The sequence below is a fragment of the Podarcis pityusensis genome (assembly GCF_964106645.2).
Source record: "Podarcis pityusensis genome assembly, chromosome: 4".
Lineage (NCBI taxonomy): Eukaryota > Metazoa > Chordata > Lepidosauria > Squamata > Lacertidae > Podarcis > Podarcis pityusensis.
The window spans coordinates 23,333,832-23,354,935 of record NC_138027.1 but is presented as its reverse complement, the minus strand read 5'-3'; the positions used below and the strand labels follow the sequence as shown (position 1 = coordinate 23,354,935).

General features: G+C 43.1%; 2 protein-coding genes across 3 annotated transcripts in view; both read right to left on the bottom strand.

Moving 5' to 3' along the window:
* The window catches only part of PARP4 (poly(ADP-ribose) polymerase family member 4), a 48,583-nt gene extending 33,841 nt beyond the window's left edge, over positions 1–14,742 (bottom strand). For both annotated transcript variants that reach the window (XM_081001731.1, XM_081001732.1), the window contains exons 1-13: positions 13,976–14,742; positions 10,137–10,276; positions 9,536–9,764; positions 7,891–7,984; positions 7,244–7,316; positions 6,961–7,068; positions 5,901–6,050; positions 5,298–5,435; positions 4,607–4,777; positions 3,275–3,426; positions 2,353–2,490; positions 1,372–1,470; positions 110–302 (exon numbers count right to left, since the gene is read on the bottom strand). In XM_081001731.1, the coding sequence (XP_080857857.1) occupies positions 110–302; positions 1,372–1,470; positions 2,353–2,490; positions 3,275–3,426; positions 4,607–4,777; positions 5,298–5,435; positions 5,901–6,050; positions 6,961–7,068; positions 7,244–7,316; positions 7,891–7,984; positions 9,536–9,764; positions 10,137–10,268 (1,677 nt within the window). In that variant the 5' untranslated portion in view covers positions 10,269–10,276; positions 13,976–14,742. The remainder of the gene's footprint in view (positions 1–109; positions 303–1,371; positions 1,471–2,352; positions 2,491–3,274; positions 3,427–4,606; positions 4,778–5,297; positions 5,436–5,900; positions 6,051–6,960; positions 7,069–7,243; positions 7,317–7,890; positions 7,985–9,535; positions 9,765–10,136; positions 10,277–13,975) is intronic.
* A 380-nt stretch (positions 14,743–15,122) lies between these two features.
* LOC308475126 (disintegrin and metalloproteinase domain-containing protein 21-like) lies at positions 15,123–17,526 on the bottom strand. Its single transcript, XM_081002048.1, has 2 exons — positions 16,779–17,526; positions 15,123–15,285 (listed from the first exon to the last, which is right to left on the bottom strand). Exons 1-2 carry the CDS (start codon positions 17,382–17,384, stop codon positions 15,187–15,189), a joined length of 705 nt encoding a protein of 234 aa, XP_080858174.1. The 5' UTR covers positions 17,385–17,526; the 3' UTR covers positions 15,123–15,186.
* Between the last annotated feature and the right edge of the window lie 3,578 nt (positions 17,527–21,104).

The following is a 21,104-nucleotide window of genomic DNA, read 5'->3' as shown; positions in this document are numbered from 1 at the left end:
GCTCTAAATCAATAAACAATAAATATTTTCAGAGGCATAGCTTATCAAGGCATATTATGCCTTTAAAAGACAACAGTGGGCAACACCACAACATAGCTCGAACCGGTACCTTGAAGTCTCTTCCCTTTCTCAGTTTCCCCTTTTTCCTGGCAAGTCCATGCACGCTGTCATAGCCTGCCGGTGCTGCGGTTAACGAACTGTCCATGTGACCTGTTTCAAAACACTTTCCAAGGGCTACATCGCAAATCAGCAGTAACCGGGTTCCATCTGTTCTGTTTGGCCAAGAGTAGTTGATGCATGCACTGTTAAACAAAGAAGAAGAAGCTAGTTGGTTATACTCGGAGAAATATTTTAAGTACTTGCTTGAGTTTAACCAACAGAAAAAGGCATGCGAGGTTTGTGGCTCTTGCCACTTCAGCCCAAAAATGCACACATACCAAGCATTTAAAGCACATAACTTTCACCAAATAATCCTGGGAACCCTAGTTTACCCCTCACAGAGCTAGAATTCCCAGCACTTTTGACGAACTACAGTCCCCAGGATTCTTTGTGGAAGACACATGCTTTAAGTGTATGATGTGTATGTAGCCTATGTTTATTATGGTCCAGACCCTACAACAAACCCAAATGCCAACTCATCTGCAGGACTTTATAGTGCTAGTCACAACATCAAGGGTTCACTCATCAACGAACCTTCCAGTGTGGTACATATGCCATTCTGCATTCCACATAAGGCAAAATAATGGACGCAAATTTAATGTCACTGGTCTCACGCTGCCCCTCACAGAGCTGCAATTCCCAGCACCCTTAGCAAACTACAGTTCCCAGGAATCTCTAGGGGAAATCATGTGCTTTCAATGTTTGCTATGTATGCAGCCCAAGTCCAATACTCCACTCTGGTTCTCAAAAGGGATATCTCTGTGGGGAAAAGCATGTGAAGTGGCACTTAAGTTTACTCAGAAGCAAGAGGTCCAGAGGGTGGTATCATGAGGACGGGCCTTTTCTGCGGGAGCTCCCCATTTGCGGAATGGTCTCCTCAGGGAAAATCACCTGGCGCCTTCATTACATGTCTTTAGGAGAAATGAAAATGTTTCTCTTCAACAAGGGCCATTGGCTGATTAATATTCTATGCCCTTTTAAATGTGTTTGTTATTGGTTTGTGCTTGTTTTGTTATGTATTCTGTGTCCTCATTTTGTATTTTTATGTTGTGAACTGCCCTGTGATCCTCCGGTGAAGGGCGGTATTCAAATTTAATTAATTAATAGTAATAACAACAACAACAACAACAACAGGAGCAACACACATAGCACTCCCCACCAGGCAAGGCATGATAAGATCTCAACTGTTATTACTGCCAAAGAACTGCAGACCTTATGGAGTCGCTGAAATAGATGCCGCTGCCCAAGTGACCACAATCTGTTCTTTCCACGCCATGCTCTTCAACGACAATCTTTGGCAAGAGCAGTCCCCTAGAAAAGCAGAAGATTTACACAGTAAAGGTGGAGAATCTTTCTTTTTCGCTCGAGGGACGCATTCCCTCATAGGCTGCAAGGCAGTGGCAGGAAGGCCAGAGGCAAAAGACGACAGAGCTCTTGTATGTATTCGAGCCATGCAAAAACCGGGAGGTTTCTAAGCACATACCCAAATTTCTCCATCCTCTGTCCGGGCAAGCAAGAGGCATTGCCACAGTGCAAGGACACAATCTGGCAAGGCAAAAGCAGGAGGGTGCAGAGAAGGGATGGTGAGGAGTTTGGCTCAGTGAGGAGGGATGCGGCCTGGAGAAAGTTGCAAGGGCTAGAGAGACAGAGAACTGGAAAGCTGCACTCAGCCCCTAGGCCTCAGGTTCCCCACCTCTGAGGTAAAGCACCTTGACATACTGACACACAGTTTTTCTACACTAATAATATGTGTATCAATATTGGGAAAGGGAAGGGGGAAGGGATAAACAGACACAAAGGAGCCCAGGTTGTGTGGAGCTGTATGGATGAGGACTGTAGAGAGATGAGCTGCCCCACTCCACCAAACTTTCCCACTTACAGCTTGCAGACACACATTGCCTGCACAGGGGTGTCAGTAAACCACACTTCCCTCTTTGGACATTAATGGGAAGCTTTTGGGTTTGCTTCACAGCCTGCACAAACAGAAGAGGAAGCAGTAACAAGGGTGTGCATGTGGGTGCATGCGATTTGTGCATATCCTGACGTTAAGGTAGAACTGGACTGTCCAAATGCGGCCATTGTTATTGAAAGATAACCGAGCCTTTGGCCGAATGACTCTGTTGCCTTCTCGCCTCTCCTGCGCAGCAGAAAACCACCTGCAAAGCTGAGACAGACCATGACGCAAGTCGTTACCGGGAGAGGATTCCAACGAAGTTGTGAACAGATGAAGCATGATATAAAGACTGGACATTGCCAAGGTGGCTCTCGAAAGCTGCTACTTCCGTCATTCTGCCTACTCTATAGATCTCCAAAACTTCTACGGGATGTTCACTGCAAGAAAATTTAAAACGAATAGAATGTTCACAAAATGATTTCCCCCCCCAGTTTATGCCCCCAGATTTATTCTGGCCACAGAGTCACTAAATGAGATTGAGCATTTTGCCACATGCATTGAATATGCCCAAGGTTCTCCTTAGAGGAACATGTGATTTATACATGTTACATATTTCATGTCTCACAAGATTTCGTAGAGCAATAGTTCTCACCCAGAATGTTTGTGTGTTTCTGTCTGTCTGTATTTGTTTCCAGTAGTCCAATGATCTTCACGGTGGTCTGGTTCACACAAACAGTAATCCACGATTTATTAGTCAAAGCTTGATTTGTTTGAATGCACTAATCCAGTTTGTTGATGGTTTAATGAATGATGGTTTGTTTTAACTATGGTTTGGCTGATTAACTATGTTTTAGGGGGGCACCAAGACATTTGTCACGCAACCAAGGCATAAGATACTAGCCATCGCTTGTTTGCATGTCTGTGAGATGACTCACGGTTTGTTGTAAACCACGTCTTAGAGTTCTATACAAATTTAGTGAAGTTTAGTGTGAACAGACCTTTTCTCTGAAGTTAAACGCAGAGGCCTTTGAAGCCAGGCTCTTAGAGTAAGTGTGTTTTCCTATTAACATGGGTTTTTATAAATGTTTTGAATCTACCACCTATGTCAGTGTTTAAGAAAAGATTCTTTGAGGTCCTTCAAAATCATATTACGGCATTAAAAAATGATTACTGAATCTGGGTGGTACAACCCAGAAATTACACATCACAACTGAAACTCACCCAGTATACTGGTCCATCTTTTCTTCAATATCCTGAAACTCTTCTCCAAAGACAGGACATATCCTGCATCTCAGAGCTCGGTACTTGGAAAGGGACGGTGGGTTAGGAATTGACATGTTTGTTTCATGAACGTTCAGCATGTCCCTGATTAGCTATAAAAAAATAATATAGCAACATTCAGTGTTTGTATTTCCAAAACAAAGCTTTTATTTGTTTATTATAATTTACATTCTGCTCATTGTCTGTAGGCCCAAGAGCAGCTTACCTCAGAGGAAATATATGCAACAAATAATATTTTTTAAATCTGTTAAGACCAGGGATTGGGCGCCTCTGACCCTCAGGGCTAATGAACTCAAGTCAAAACTTGGAGGCAACTTATAGACACCACCAATCAGCAATACCTGCAAAGCCCTTCCCCAAAGTGCTGAGCAAGACAACACTTTGAAAGGGGCTTCAGAAGATCCCTGTGGGCAAAAGAGGCCACCTGTCAAACTTGTCCACTTCTGCATTTGGGGGTGGAAAAAACCAAATCATCAACTGAACAACCAAACACCCACAAAATAGTCAGCAAGCTTCATAGGACTCTTCTTCAACTGAGAAAATCCCCAGTGACAATACGGAGCAAATTTCAGAAATGTAAATTTCATAATTAAAATAGAAATTTTCATTTTGTGACTCATAAGATTGAATATATGGGATGGGATCATGGAACTCATGTGGCAAGGTTTTTTTTTGCAAATTTGTACTAGGCTTCCCCCAAATGATGCTTGGGCACCAAATATAGTGCCAGAACTGTTTCTGTGTGATGTACACACGTTTTCATATATGCTGTAAGCTGCCCAGAGTGGCTGGGGAAATCCAGTCAGATGGGCACGGTGTAAAAAAAAATATTATTATTACAAGCCAACAGGACCCTCCAAGAAATGCTCAAAGGAGCACCAGACAAACACCATTATGATGACATAAATGTTTTCCCTCTTGGCAAATACTTTCAAATCTGTGTTCTGGACCAAAGCCCACAGGAATTCTGGAGCATAAGAACTCTCTATTGTTCAAAGAGGATAGAATCATATTTTCTGCTCATTTGAGGGGTGAAATTTATTCCATCAGGCTTTTAAAATAAATTTTATAGTTTTACCACATTTTTAATTTTGCTGAGTCATCCATGCACCTCTTAGAGACAACTGTAATTAAGCAGTACATACATTTTTGAAATAATGCAATTAAACAAACATCTGAAGGGCTACAGGTTCCCCACCTGAGCACAACACACTCAAACTCTGGTTATACATAGGATACACTGAAAGCAAAGGTCAGATTCAACAACGTTACCTGACAGAGACTGTGCTTGGTAGATAACAACTTTCTGGTTACGTCATAATCCATAATTTTGTGAGGTATGATTTTATAAAACTCTGACATTATCTCCATTTTCTCTTTCGGAGATTCCAATTCATCCAGTGCCTTCCTTGCTCGGAGCAAAATACCTTCTGCTCTGCTCACCTTTTAATAAAATGTGGTATAAAAATGTGTTATTTTCTTTCTTGCCTTCTTCTTTTTTTTTAAAGACTCAGACAAATGTGAAGAGAGACAGACAAGGAGGGCTAAGGGTGCATATACATCCCATATATTTAAAGCACATTCCTGTCTGCCTCAAAGAATCCCGGGAATTGTAGTTTATTAAAGGTACTGAGAACTGTAGCTTGGTGGGGGTTACACTACAGTTTGCAGGATTGGGGGGGGCACAGCTACAAGGGATTCCACCACAAGAGAATTACTTCCACATAGCAGGACATGCACTTACGGAGACTGTAGCCAGAACAGAAAGGAAAGAGAGAGAGGTGCATCCCTTGCCTTCATAGAAATAAACCATTAACACGTTTAATGACAAACCTATCACAGCAACACTGGCTGTCACAATCCAGAAACAGAAAGTGCATTTGCCTGGCATTGTATTTCTGTTGGCGTTCGAGGGAATTAAAGGCTCTCAGTGAGCCAATGTCTGCAAGTGGGATTGCCTTACATCGTTGAGGCTGAGTTCGGTTACTGGTTTAGCCAGCAGCGGAGTCAGGTGTCCAAGTGCTTCAATCCAGATCAGTTCCACAAACTTGCTGACTGTTTCAGGCAAAGAGCTGGAATTTGTGGCTTCTGCTATAAGCACCTGCAAACATACCACTGTGATCAGTCCACCCAAAAGTGCTCAATGGTAAATAGCGGTTTAAAAACAGAGCTAACAGAGAACATGTCGTGAATTTCAATAACTGACATTTCTCTTCAGAATGGCATTAATATTTTTAAAAATAGGAACAGAAGCAGCCAAGCCTATGATTCTATGCATTAACCACATTCATATGCCACATTAAACCTTAACTATCAATAACTTTTGGTTTAGAATGAATGATTGCCATACTGATGCATGCTGCTCTTAAGGGCCTGTTTGGCTCCTTCCCCTCATGTGATTTTGCCACATCAGGGGGGAAGCAAATCAGAATCTGACTTTGTGTTGTTGTTGTTGTTCTTCTTATATATTTATTTATACTGTGCCTTTTTCCATGATGGGACTCAAGGCGACTTACAGAACTGCTAAAAACACAGAAAACTGAATCCTTAAAAAAATTACACTAACCTCTTGCAGCTTTTCTGAAGCTAGATATTCCACTTCATGGGGGAAATCTTCTTTGAACTGGTAATTCTCATTTTTCAGATTTGCAGTACAAAGCTCATAGACTATTCTAGCCTCTTCAGAAGTCCTTGCTGGTATAAATCGTTTCTTGAACTGAGAACAAAAGAGTGTCCCAATTCAAGTATTATTATTTTTTAAGGGGAGGGGGGAAGAGAATCACAAAAAGAGAGACATTTCTCATAAATTATCCTGGCATTGAGACAAACTTAAATTCTAGTTTTCCTTGTGCTGTGAGGCATCCAGCTGTGGGTTTGAGAAGACACACAAACCTGCTCCAAATGTGACTGCAAGCAGCGAACCCTGGGAATTGTTCTGCGACAGTTCTTAGGTCACAGGGTAGAAAAGGTGGCCCTATCGGCTGCTAGACAGGCTTATGCTCATGACTGGAAATGTCCCTCGTGCGAAATCCTGGAGACCCATTGCCAGTCAGTGTGGACAATACAGTGTTGGACAGGCCAATGATCTGACTTGGTATAAGGCGACATTTCCTAGCACAATTCAAACTGTTGGTGCTGAACGACCTCGGCCCTGTATACCTGAAGGAGCGCCTCCAACCTCATCATTCAACCTGGACACAGAGATTTGGCAGTTCCCTTCTAGCAGTTCTCTCACTGTGAGAAGTGAACCCACAGGGAAATCAGTTCAGAGGGGGCCTTCTCAGTAGTAGCACCCACCCTGTGGAACACCCTCCCATCAGTTGTCAAGGAGATGAGTAACTATATAACCTTTAGAAGACATCTGAAGGCAGCCCTGTACAGGGAAGCTTTTTAATGTGCAATGTTTTATTAGTGCTTTTATATACTTTGGAAGCCACCCAGAATAAAATAAAATTAACATTTATTATTATTATTATTATTACTACTAAAACAAAAGAAGGGGGAAAAGAAAATCCAGAAAATTAAGCAAGAGCATAACACAACGTACGAAACCTCTCTCATTCAAGAGCATTCACAACATCAAAGAAACAAACTAATGCATGATCATAACAACCACCCCAACTTACCTCTTTCCCATCCAACTGACTGTAGCGTGCGCTTATGCGGAAAGGATAATCACAGTGCTGCTGAGAGCACTGAAGTTCAACCACCACATACCTGCCAGGTGCCGTAACCTGGGGCGGGGAAAAAGGTGTTTAAGTGCATTTCTATTTGGTAGGCATTATCAGACTCATTTATTCGATTCAGTTTTTAACCTGACTAAACTAACCAAAGCAGCATAGCTTCACAAAATAATTAAAAAGTCATACAAAAGCCATTTAACACCATCAGCAATATTGAAGTTCTTACCTGTTCAAGGACATCATACTTTGCAACCACAAAGCCTTCAGGGAAATAAGGAACATTTTCATCATTATTTGATCTGGAACCAATAAAAAAAACAGCAACACCAGACTCTTTATTACTGAATGCAACTGAGGCTGCAGTCCATCCCACCAGGATTCCCTTCTGAGTAAACTGTAAGCCTACAATATTAAAGTCAGCCACCTAATGGAAACATATAAGAATTCTGAACTCTTTCAAAAGTCAGTGGTGAAGGCTTGCATAGGAACAAGAGTGTGATTGAGTTTTATTTTGCTTAAAAGTGCTAACAAACAAAGGCAGGTTTCTTTTTGCATTTTGCTTGCTTATTTAAATATGCCAACGGTTCCATATGAAAAGTATCTTAATACTGAGTAGTGTCGTGGTTAAAGTGTTTAACTAGGACCAGGATTAAAATCCCAACTCAGCCATGAAGCTCAGGAGGTGATCTTGGGCCAGCCACAAACCTGTTTGATCCTGCCAATTCTAAAAAAGAGCAGCTGTAGGGAACCTTGGAAGTTCTCCCTCCAAAGCATTTGCTCTACCCCTGAATGCTGAATCCCTCTCCAAAGGGAGAGAACGTCTGTTCTTCTTTAAGTGAGCAAAATAGAAGACAGAGAAGCCAAGAAAATTACCTCAGTTCACCCACATTGCTGTTGTCATGGGCCTTGCTGCTGTTCCATTCATTCTTTCCAGGAGTCCTCTTTTCTAGGTGGTCATCTCCGTAAACTATTTATTAAGACAGTAGTTATTTCCCTTATCCCACCAGCTGCTTTTTCAATTAGCATTCATGTATATGAACCACAACTAATAAATCTCAAAAATCAAGAAAGATAGTAAGAATTTGAAAGGCAGTTTTCGGTGAGGGATGATTTTGCTTCGCTTCAGCCCACCAAACCACCCTGTAGACAGCAAGCTGCTTGGTTTGTTCCCAGGCACCAACACACAGCTCGGATCCCATCTAATTTTAGGGTTTAACCAGATGTGGGCTGCCATTTTCCCTCACCACTGTCAATACACATTATCTTCCTGCAACAGTAGACAGATCCTGCCATTTGCAGTAAACCTACTCTCTCCCTTCTGCCCTCCAACGAGACACAACAGCTGTCCATGCCACTTCACAAACAAAGGAAAAGATTAGACCACTTTCTTATTTCCTTGGCTTTTCATCTGTATTGTGTTTGAGCCTATTGTCACTAGAGATATTAAATATTTATTTTATTAAATTTCTATACTGTCCTTCATCCAGGAATGACAGGGCGGTTTAAAATACAAGCGGTGGCCATTTTGCGTGTGTCCAATTGATGTGTGGCTGCTGATGCCTGGGTCCTTTTGGACCCAGAAGATGGCAGAACAGGGGCAGAAGTGGGGCAGGGCAGAACAGGGGTCAGCCAGACTGGAGGTGGAAGAGGGCAGGGCGGAGCAGGCTTATGCGCACTCCACTGCGCATGGGGACCGGAAACAGAACCCTGCGCAAAATGGTCACCGCCTGTATAAAAACACAAAAATACATAATGTAATAACAAAGAGAAGCACTATCCACGCACACACAGTTCAACAGGCCATATATTACAGAATTAGCTAAAGGCCTGGGAGGAGAGGAATGTTTCTGCCTGGTGCCTAATTGTTATCAGGGTACTCTTAGGAACAAAGAAAACAGCCTGACATCAAGGTACTTCCCTATTCCATCAAGCTCAGTGTTGCTTATACTGAATGACTCTCTAGGATTACTATTATTATCTATTGAATATATATACCGCCCTATACCTGGAGGTCTCAGGGAGGTTCACGGAATAAAATCAAGATATAAAACCACAAAATACCCAATAAAAATAAAAACAACAACCCAATAGCCCCCCCCCCAAAAAAAACACATTTTAAAAGGGCATAGGATTTAAATCAAATCTACTAAAGGCCTGGTTAAAAAGGAACATTTTTGCCTGGTGCCTAAAGGTGCATAATGAAGGTGCCAGGTGAACTTCCCTGGGGAGACCATTCCACAGACAGGGAGCCACTGCAGAGAAGGCCCGTTCTCATGTTGCCACCCTCCAATCATTCTAGCCTTACCTGGAAATGCCAGTGATGGAACTTGAGACCTTTTACACATAAAACATGCACTCTTACACTGAGCTATGGCCCCTGCCCAGCTTCAGCTTTCTATTTACTAGTACAGAACTTCTGCAACCCAAAATCCTTTTTTTGGCAATGTGAATAAGTTGAGCAAACAGAAACAAATTTACACAATCTTATTCTAGTTTAATAGACTTCAAAATGCTCTACCTCCAGAGGAGTGATCTGACAGCAACTCATCTTCTGAGGAGGACTCTAGTCCATGAGAATTTTCCCTCCATGACTGCTGGGCTTCGTAGTCATCAGCCTGTAAAAGTCTTCTTTCTTTAACTGAGTTCCATATGAAATCAGCACCTACAATGGGCAGCTGATATTTCTTGACGGCTTTCAGATGAATGGAGCTGAGTGCGTTAGCGTCGTCAGTGACTATGTGAGTACACTAAAATGTAATGAGGGGTTCAGTTTAGAAAATGAACTGTTCATACTAAGGAACATATTGTGGGTCTACACACAAAAAGAATCTTGAGGCAACAGTCACTACACTACCTACCAAGGCCATTACTCGGTGTCATACCAAACCCAAGTAATAGAGACATCCTCAGAATCCCCTCCCTGGCCCCCGTTGAGGCACATATCCTCCTAAGGCCACATATAAGCAAAATATATAAGATCCCATCAATAATGATCATCAATAATAGCATCAATAATGATCAATAAGATCCCTTCAATAACGCAGTAGCAGCCAGAGCATAAAGTGCTACATTGCTTTACACCTCTGTTTACAACAAAGAACTAACCATTTAAAACTTACCTCATGATTTAAAACAAATTTAATCTGCCCACCGTTTTCTTTAATGCAGCCATTCAGTCTGCTCTTTTCCAGAACGGATAATTTTTTCACTTTCACGAAGAATACGCAGTTTGCAAAAATTTTCACTGTCATCCTGCAAACTAATAATAATAATTTATTATTTACACCCTGCCCATCTGGCTGGGTTTCCCTAGCCACTCTGGGCGGCTCCCAACCGAATACTAAAAACACAGTACAGCGTTAAACATTAAAAACTTCCCTAAACAGGGCTGCCTTCAGATGTCTTTTAAAAGTAAGATAGTTGCTTATTGCCTTGACATCAGATGGGAGGGTATTCCACAGGGCAAGTGCCACTACCGAGAAGGCCCTCTGCCTGGTTCCCTGTAACCTCACCTCACGCAGTGAGGGAACTGCCAGAAGGTCCTCAGTGCTGGACCTCAGTGTCCCAGAATCTTTATATAGGTAAAGGAGGTATGGTTTTCAAGTTACCGAACAACACCCACAACACCCATTCATGACGAACCTGTCATTTCCTCTTAATCTGTTTCTAGGTCCCTATCCTCCATGACATCTTTATCATAGAAATTCTATATGGGAAACATTCAAACCTGACATTAATTAAAGCTTTTTACTAGTCCACATTAGTCTCCTGCTCTCCGAAGCATAATCTGATAATAGCCTGGTTTGCACAGGAAAAAGTCAACCCATCCCGAGGTCCTACTCAAAGGGAAGAAAAGAGGAGATACTCCTTCCCCCACTCTGCTTTTCTCATAATGTAAAAATCTGAAGATTTGAGTTCAGACCCTACAACAAACCCAGCTGTCAACTCTGTGCCCTAATCACAGAACCTAAATGCGTCAGCCACAACATCAAGGTCTTGTTCACCTGCTGGTATTCCAGTGTGATCTATACCAGCAAAGCCCTTCTGTGTTCTACTGAAGGCATAATAATAAATGGACACTAATTTAGTATTGCTGGTCACATGCTGTGGAACACTCTTCCAGCACAGATTCTGCAGGCATCTTCCTCACTGTGGACTTTCAGGAATCTCTCTAATACTTTATTACGCTGACAGGAATTTTCAGCCATTTAATATTATTTATTTTGATCAGCCACTCATTTAATGATTATCTGTATTGTTTTAATCGTGATATTTTATGATGTACAGAAATACTTTTGTAAACAAACAAACAAATGTACATGCAGTTGAAACCAGAATTTTCAAAAACTAATGGAAATATATTTAAACCTCCCAGGACACTGTTGACAAACGGCTATCGCTGCACGAAGGAACTGGAAAGGGGGAGCCCAGCATGAAATGGCTGAGTTACAACATTCAAGGAAGTTTAAATCTATCACCTGTGGCTTGAATCAAGATAATGGATGTCACCGAACCTATTTTACATGCCTTACCATAACTGTCATAGTAGATCATGTGTGCATTTCATTTCTCTCTCACTTCACTGCTTGCAACTAACCCCACCAGATATACCTGTCAGCTTAGGATAATGCCTCAGATATCTAATCACGTAGTAGATTCTGGTCTACGAAAAATTATGTAAGTGTGCTAGTCTTTGTGGTGCTAGAATACTTTTCGATGCTTGCACTGCAATCCAGCTAGTCCTCTGATAACTACAGTATATAACCATAGGTGGAAAGCAGGTTTTTCCCCTGGTAATGCAGTCCTACACATGTTGACTCAAAAGTAAACTACACCGAATTCAATGCAACTTACTTCCAGGTAAGCATATACAGGTGTGTGAGAGAATTCTGGGTGCTTCTTGTTTCTAGTACATATGCATATAAATGCATGCACTTTTACACAAAAGGCTCAATGCAGGACACAGACTACAGCAATTCACATACTACAGTTGCTAAGATACAGTTTTACACTGTGAGAGCACCAGTGAACAATTTTTCTAATATAACTAACCAAAAGAGCCATCCCCTTCAAAAACCGGTTTACAGGCTATTTTATAATGGAGTATAAAGTGCAGCTTTTTTCCAAGTACCTAGGCAGACAATTGGGCTGTAAGTAAAGTCCAAAATGGCCTATAATGAAATTGTCCCTAGATAATCTATCCTCATGTAGCTTCATGTAGCTCAAAGAAATACCTTGGATCTCAATGTGTGAGCACCAACCTTTATTTGTAGAAAAATATTATTTATTTTCTATCCTGCCCTTCCTCCTACAGCAGCAAACGAAACAGCAGAACGATACAAACATTAAATTTAGAACAAATTTCCTTGGAGCTAATTAGCTCCCAAAGTTTCTAGAAATAGCCCTGAACAAACTTATGCTGCAGTCTGCTCCCATAAGACTTAAACATTTCTGGTGTAAAACTGTCTATACGTCATTTACTGTACTTTAAATCAGGGATGGGAAACCTTTGGGCAGCTGAACTTCAGCTCCCATCAGCCCCAGCAAGCAGAGCTAATAACCAGGAATGATGGGGGTTGTAGTTCAGCAAGCCCACAGGCCAGCTACAACCGCATCACACCCACGTTTTTGAAATACATCTTACAAAGGAAGCAACATAAAGAGATGCATTTCTAAGCAGAAAGCAACACTCTGTCAATTTCTGAATTTTAATTTGTTTTACACTATTTTATTGTGGTTTTCAGTTTTTGTATGTTTTAAATTATGGTTGCACTTTTTCGTGCTGATTTTATTCTTGTAAACTGCTTTGAGGGTGTTGGGATATACAGTATATATACACAGTATATGAAAATGTAAAGGGACCCCTGACCATAAGGTCCAGTCATGACCGACTCTGGGGTTGCGGCGCTCATCTCGCTTTATTGGCCGAGGGAGCCGGTGTATAGCTTCCGGGTCATGTGGCCAGCATGACTAAGCCGCTTCTGGCGAACCAGAGCAGCGCACGGAAATGCTGTTTACCTTCCCGCCTGAGCGATACCTATTTATCTCCTTGCACTTTGACGTGCTTTCAAACTGCTAGGTTGGCAGGAGCAGGGGGCCGAGCAACGGGAGCTCACCCCGTCGCGGGGATTTGAACCGCCGACCTTCTGATCGGCAAGTCCTAGGCTCTATGGTTTAACCCACAGCGCCACCTGCGTCTCTCTCTCTCTCTCTCTCTGTGTGTGTATTGTTGTTGTTTAGTTGTTTAGTCGTTTAGTCGTGTCCGACTCTTCGTGACCCCATGGACTAGAGCACGCCAGGCACTCCTGTCTTCCACTGCCTCCCGCAGTTTGGTCAGTGTGTGTGTGTATATGCAGTATAATTTTTTTTAATGGAATACAGCTTACAGTAAAATTTTGGAGGAATAAGTTCTGCTGCAAAGTTAGGTATGGTGGGAGTTCTAGTTCAGCTACATGGTGAGCATGGGCAGGGGGGGCAGCTGCCCCCACTAAAAGTAGAAATTGTAGAAAGATTTTGACAGGGTTTTCTGAGCACTCGGGAGTCAAAAGGAAGTGATTTAAAACAACTGCTGTTGAGTGAGACTTTTCATTCCGAATCTGCTAGACAGAGCCAGAGAGAGGATGATGACAGATGGGTGCTCAGCCCCTCCTAACATAAATCCTGGCTACGCCCACGATCGGGAAGTCGGCAGGTTCCCTATCCCTGTGCTACCGCCTGACCCAAAGAGAAACGAAACAGAAGAAAATGCAACCCCGAGAGGGAAAACAGGACCCGTTCACAAAGCTGCCAGCGCCCTTATCCCTGTGCCTTTAATACAACTGCGGGACAAGGAGCAAAATCTCCGCGGGTGGGGCGTTTTTTCCTTTCCCCTTCCCTGCCCCCCCCCCGCCGGCCTGCAGCGAAAGCTCAATCGGTGCCTGATGCCATCCAACAACCAGTAAATAAAAGGCACAAGAACCTTGCCGGGCAGGAAAGTTGGCAACCCTTCCTCCTCTGTCAGACGGCACCGTTAACTGATCTGCTCCGCCTGGAAATCAAAAACGAGGACGAGGCAGGAAATCCGAAGAGCACCTTGCCTGCTTGCTGCCCGTCGCCCCAGCCCTGGCAGCAGCTCGCTTCCTGGTTCCGACAAGGCTCACGCCCCCGAGGTTGCGCCGGATACCAGGAGGGGCCGCTGCAACCTCGCTGCCGGAGGGGGAAAGCCGGCCTCCAATCAGGAGTCAGCACTGGACCGCATCAGCGAAGCAAAAGCAATGGAAGGGCCAGGATCTGAACTTGGATTAATGTTTTCATCGCTGCTGCGTCATGATGATAGCAGCAGCTGGAGCTTAAGGCTGTGTGGCGGGAGCCTCGGGCAGCTGACCAGGGCTGCACTGAAAGAGCTAATCACTTTGGGACAATCTGCTAAGGCAGAGATCAGAAGGCTCCCAACTGCCTCTTATTTAAGTGCTTAAGAAAAGCATGCAATTTTGCAAACTGGACATTATCAGCTTTATTGCCGGGCATTTGATTTACACCCGAATAAACAAGCCTTTGGGGCAGAATATCTGGACTTTTCAAGTTACGTGAGCGCTGTGTTTTTAGTATTTGCACAATCGGTGCTTAAACTCTGTTGTTTGTGATCGTTAAATATAATGGTAGGCTGTTTCATTTCAACATTAACATTTTGTGCTGTCACTGCTATCGCTTTCACTTTTGCAATGTTGTTTGCTGGACTAGTGTGAATTTACTATACAGTACAGTATATATCAGAGTCGTCCGCGACTAGACCTAACAGTCAGGGGTACCCTTACCTTTACTAGCATAATAACTGTGAAAATTAGAGGATTTCGGTATGATCCTATCCCTGTACAACTGAAGCATTTTAAAAAATACAATGGCTTAAATTGGTTTCTATAGGTATGGAGTCCTCCTGTTTAATTTGTGGATTTCATTCAGAGTGCATAGTCAATCATTTTACAGCACAGATTTTCTCCTGCCCCGCTCTAGGATAGAAAAAAAGAATTCTGTTAAAGCACAGAGACAGACCTAACATACAGCAAACGTTTTTTGTTTGTGGATGAATCAGTTATTTATGTATGATACAGACTGAATTAACAAGCAGGTTTCCTCAAAAAACAACACCTTTATTCAAAGCTTATGAATTCCACTATATGTTATATAACACTCTCAGATACAACACTCTACAAGCTTTTGTGATCTCTTGAGCTTTCTCCTCCAACGCCGATTCTGGCACTTAGTCTTCGAAGGTGGTTTCTCAGCACAATCCTGTAATACAAAGCCATACTAACACCAAGAGTTGCAACAGAAACAAATAATACGCTTCCTACAAAAGTTCCCATAACGATACCACTCCAGTCTTTTGAAGTTGGTCCACTTTCAATGCTGCCACCATAACCTTCCTTTAGGCAGTCAGGAGGGGCCCAGCCATAATTGCAATGGCAGTTCTTATGGTTGTTGCATATTCCCCTGTTATTGCACATTGAGACATTACAATCGTACTTCAAGAGGGACACGTTCTTGCATTCTGCATCAATACACATCATACCCGTGCCACAAGGAGTCCCGTCTTGCACTGCTCCAATATCACCTCTCCCCAGTGCTTTGTGGTAGTCTGTACTCCAGCACTCAGTATCACCAACAAATGTTTGAATTAGGGTGCTGTGTTCTGCCAAAGAAGGTAATCCACGAATATTATCACAATGGATTCGGCCACACAGAGTATTATCAGCATTACATTTAATATATCTACCACCCCTAAAACCACAGTTTCCAAAGCGATCACCTTGAGCATTCAGTATTTTGTAACAACTCTCTGCAGCAACTGTTGCATCCTTGCCAAAGATGGTTTTGCACTGCGCATTGTGAGTAGTACAATGACCATGATAGCAATAGGCACCATCACTGCATGGGGCACCATCTTGCACATAAACATCCTCAGGACACCGCTCTGAAGCCCCACTGCAGTACTCTGCAAGATCACAGACACTGATATTCCCTCTGCAAGTGTATCCGGCTGCACGGTACTGACACCTGACACAGCACTGTCCAGAAGCACAATTGGCACCTGGACGCAACATGCAATTAGGCTGGCAGCAGGGATCCAATTCACACTGAGTATTGGTACCACAATCACATTGCTCTCCTTCTTCCACTACTTTGTTCCCACAGATTTCAAACTTGTATATTTGATCAGGGTCTGGAGGAATGAACAAGCAAGCCTTGTTCCTGTTTGTGTAATACTGTTCATAACTGCAATTGCTAAACTTATCAGTGTTTGCCACAGTAGCATCCATAATGCATCTATGCCTATCACATTTACAATCTGCTGCATCATGTGTCAAACCAACAGTATGGCCTAATTCATGGGCAAATGTTACAGAGAGTAAGTTCAAATCTGAAAACCTTAATGTTTGGACAACGGATGCCCAACTAGCAGAACAAATAGTGTTTAAATACGTCAATCCAATACGATGTCCAAAATCTTTGTGCGTAAATAAGTGAGCAACATCATTCTTTAAATGTTTAAGTAACGTGTCCCGTCTCCATGTATTAAAAGCATGAAGTGCGGCCCCAATATTGTTACTAATTGTTATTAGGTCCCTTTCTGACCATATCTCCAGCCCCACAAGAGAGATCTGAAGACCAAGTGGCTCATAGAATTCATTTGCAGTATGGATGACGTAGAAAATAGCCAAAGCAGCATCAGTTTTGTTATTATTAAACTTAGCATATTGATCATGTGCCACCACAACTGCCACCTTTGCGAATCTGATGTGTGGCCACCAGCGTCCCGCCGGAGCACTTTGTACTACAACACGCTCTGCCTCCCGGATCATGGCCTCTTGATGACTTTGCTCTTTCTCCGTCAACCCGCACCTCATGCGCGTGACATCTTCGTCTACACTCAGCTGATACACCACATGTTGAAAGGTAGCAGATGCCTGAGCAGGGTGAATTTCAAACGTCTTGTTTTCTAATTGGAACACGCCCTTGAGTCCTCCTGAGCAAGTGGTGATGGTGGCTGAAGAGTTAGGATTGCCCTGTATGAAGCCACTATAGAAACAATCGTCCCTGATGAAAGGATAGTCAACCTGGAGGTTCCCCTCATTGTACGTGAAGATGGGAAAGTATTTAGGAACAATGCCCTTCTTCTGCCTGAGATGCACCACCTGGCTCTTCCCCTCAATCTGCAGTAGGTAGCTGACATCCTGGATTTCCTCTTGTCCATATCGGATGCTCAGTTTCCTTGGGATGGTCACCTCATAAGAGGCATACCTAAAGCCCTGTGGTGGTGTCTGGCCACTAGTCTCAGCCAGGAGATTCTTTAAAAGCATCACAAGTAGCCATGCCATAGGACCAGTCATCTTCCCAGAAAGATGGAGCAGGAACCATGAAGCATCAAATCTGGCACCTCATCTCGGAAAGGGAAGCCCTTTGTCAGGTTAGCAGATAGATGGGAGGGAGCCTGTATGCCATTTAAAAGAGGCAGAGGATTCTGAACATAGCAACAGTACAGTAAATAGATTCCCCTGTGGAATGTGGGTGGAGCTTGGAATATAAAAATGGAATAGAATGGCATAGGAAGGAAAAGGCTTCTGGGAGGTGGCTGGCTGACAGGGCAGCAGGAAGAAAAGTTAGAAAGAGTCTAATAGCACCTTATAGACTTAACAGTTTTTGCTTTGCCATATGATTTTGAGGACTTAGAAAGACCACCAGATGGATGGTGATTATGATCAGTTGTCAGGGTCATTTCAGTAATGCTCATATGCTACTGTGAAAAGGACACTTTGCATACATTTAAGCACTAATTGAATTATCACATACTAGCAATGGAATAGAAAAAAGTACATATGCCTTAAATTAAAGTACATACCTTAATTTTTTCATAATTTTCACCATGTGTACAAAATAGTGTTGAACACTATTGTCCTTGGGTCTGCTCAGCCCTGACTGCAAAGTCTGCTCTAAAATAAAGTCTTGAACCCTGCAGCACTCCTAAAGTACAACCTTCAGGAGTGATTTTCCCATTCTGGCTAGAGAGCTACTGGCCTACACCGTCATCTTGCTGCCAGTCAAGCTGTACACCTTTTCTGTGTAGCAGGGGCAACTTCTGACTCCTCTCTGTCTGACTCTCAGTCTCAGATCCTTCTCCTGATCCCCCCTGATCGCTCAAACCCTCTGCCTCTAGTCTAGCACATTGCAGCTCATCGCTTCTGCAGACTGCTCTGCAGTGTCCTACACCACAATCCAGGATCTAAGCCATGGTGGGCAGCTCCCACCACTCTTCCTCATCCAGTCCTTCCCTGACAAGGTGCCCCATGATATTCTTGCAAAGAAGCTGGTAAAATGCGGTCTTGACTATGCTACCACTCAGTGGATTTGTAACTGGCTGACTGACCGAACCCAAAGGGTGCTCATCAATGGTTCCTCTTCATCCTGGAGAAGAGTGACTAGTGGGGTGCCACAGGGTTCTGTCTTGGGCCCGGTCTTATTCAACATCTTTATCAACGACTTGGATGATGGACTCAAGGGCATCCTGATCAAATTTGCAGATGACACCAAACTGGGAGGGGTGGCTAACACCCCAGAGGACAGGAGCACACTTCAAAACGACCTTGACAGATTAGAGAACTGGGCAAAAACAAACAAGATGAATTTTAACAGGGAGAAATGTTAAGTATTGCACTTGGGCAAAAAAAATGAGAGGCACAAATACAAGATGGGGGACACCTGGCTTGAGAGCAGTACATGTGAAAAGGATCTAGGAGTCTTGGTTGACCACAAACTTGACATGAGCCAACAGTGCGACGCGGCAGCTAAAAAAGCCAATGCAATTCTGGGCTGCATCAATAGGAGTATAGCATCTAGATCAAGGGAAGTAATAGTGCCACAGTATTCTGCCCTGGTCAGACCTCACCTGGAGTACTGTGTCCAGTTCTGGGCACCACAGTTCAAGAAGGACACTGACAAACTGGAACGTGTCCAGAGGAGGGCAACCAAAATGGTCAAAGGCCTGGAAACGATGCCTTATGAGGAACGGCTAAGGGAGCTGGGCATGTTTAGCCTGGAGAAGAGGAGGTTAAGGGGTGATATGATAGCCATGTTCAAATATATAAAAGGATGTCACATAGAGGAGGGAGAAAGGTTGTTTTCTGCTGCTCCAGAGAAGAGGACACGGAGCAATGGATCCAAACTACAAGAAAGAAGATTCCACCTAAACATTAGGAAGAACTTTCTGACAGTAAGAGCTGTTCGACAGTGGAATTTGCTGCCAAGGAGTGTGGTGGAGTCTCCTTCTTTGGAGGTCTTTAAGCAGAGGCTTGGCAACCATATGTCAGGAGTGCTCTGATGGTGTTTCCTGCTTGGCAGGGGGTTGGACTCGATGGCCCTTGTGGTCTCTTCCAACTCTATGATTCTATGATTCTATTCTATGACATTGTGCCATTTTGAACCAAGATGGCAGACCAAATTAACCCTAATTATTAAATAGTAGCTCCCCTCCCAAAAGAATTTATTTAGGGCTAGGTCAAATGCTCTTCAGGTCAGGCTGGAATACTGGGCTGGTATGGATGGATGCATGCATGCACAGCCAGCCCACAATTTCACAAATTGCACTATACATTATTTTCTTTTTTTGTCCATTGACTTCCCGGGCAATGCTGGGCACTCCCTGCTAGTACCTAATGTTTGCTAGAGCTTATTCTAAATTAAGTGCACACCTTACAAACATGCTAGGAACGGTTAGGACATTTTTCACTCATTTATTTACTTTGGCAATGAACGAAGAGAAACAGGATTCTGAGTGGGCAAAGGGTGAAGACTAGGGGACTGTTTCCAGGCACAATCTGGTTTGTTGCACTAGTAACCTCAGATATTATGATCCAGTATGTGGGGACCCCTATATAAAGGCATGGGGGGATGTTGTTGCCTTACCATCTCTCTGTGCCCCCCTGCTGTGGAAGCTTGTGCCATTAATCCGAATCTTTAAATGTGCCACAACACCCATTCTGTTTTTGGTTAATTCACATTCCTGAAGGTTGCTCAGAAAAATTATGATTGATGATCAAGCCTAGTTGCTAGTGCACACCCTCCTCTCAACAACTACAGCTTGGTGGAGATGTGGTCTCTATTTATTTAATAAGGGAGGGGTATTGAATAGCACAGTAGTAGGAACCAGCTGAAGGTGGGCATCTAGAAAAGATCCCAAACATTACACAATCACCACAGAACAAAACGGGGAAGGGGGGGAAAGGGTCGATGGAAATTTATTTTAAGGTTACATGATAGCGTTACTACCACTGTCTCCGCTTGCTGGATACATCACCTTGTCGTGGTGAGTGGGCTTGCATGTTCCTATGACCCCTGTGAACGAAGCCGTCGGGAATATCGTACTCCCAGCAGGGTCACCCAAGGCGGTAAGGTCAAAGGGAAGGAGCTAGACAAAGAATGATCCAAGAAGTCCTCAACGGCAGAACAGGTGGATGATAACAAGTGGTATGTTACAACGGCTGTGAAGGCGGATGAAGGCTGCAGCAGATGGGAATCTACCAGTTTGTCGTGATTACTTTGTGCCATTGGAACAGAGCCCTACTGCGAAGATTGTGCTTTGCAGAAGCTTACGAAAAACTAGGTCTATCACTCAACATCCAAAAAAACAAAGTGATGCACCAACAAGTACAAAATAACCCCTCTGCAGCGCCACAACTCCAACTCAATGGTGTAACGTTGGAAAATGTCAATCACTCAAGCAAATTAAAAAGAGAAAAGAACAGAATACAATTAACAAAATTATTGTGAATGGTGAAGAGATAGCCAATCCGAAAGAAATTAGAAAAGGATTCTTGGACTTTTATAGGCAACTATATAGAAATAAGGAAAGGAATAATATGAAGAAAATAGAAAGATTCTTAAAAGACAAAAAGGTGCAGAAGATCCCGACAGAACAAAAAGACCAGCTGAATACCCCAATAGAAGTTGAAGAGATCGAAGAGGTTATAAAAGAACTGAAGAGGGGAAAGGCCCCGGGACCAGATGGATTTACATCAGGATACTACAAAGAAATGAGAAATGTTTTGATGATACCA

Coding starts and splice junctions, on each gene's coding strand:
- LOC308475126 (XM_081002048.1), bottom strand. CDS start 17,384: ATGACTGGTCCTATGGCATGGCTACTTGTGATGCTTTTAAAGAATCTC. Junction 15,286..16,778: donor CACACATCAGATTCGCAAAG/GTGGCAGTTGTG, acceptor TTTGTATTACAG/GATTGTGCTGAGAAACCACC.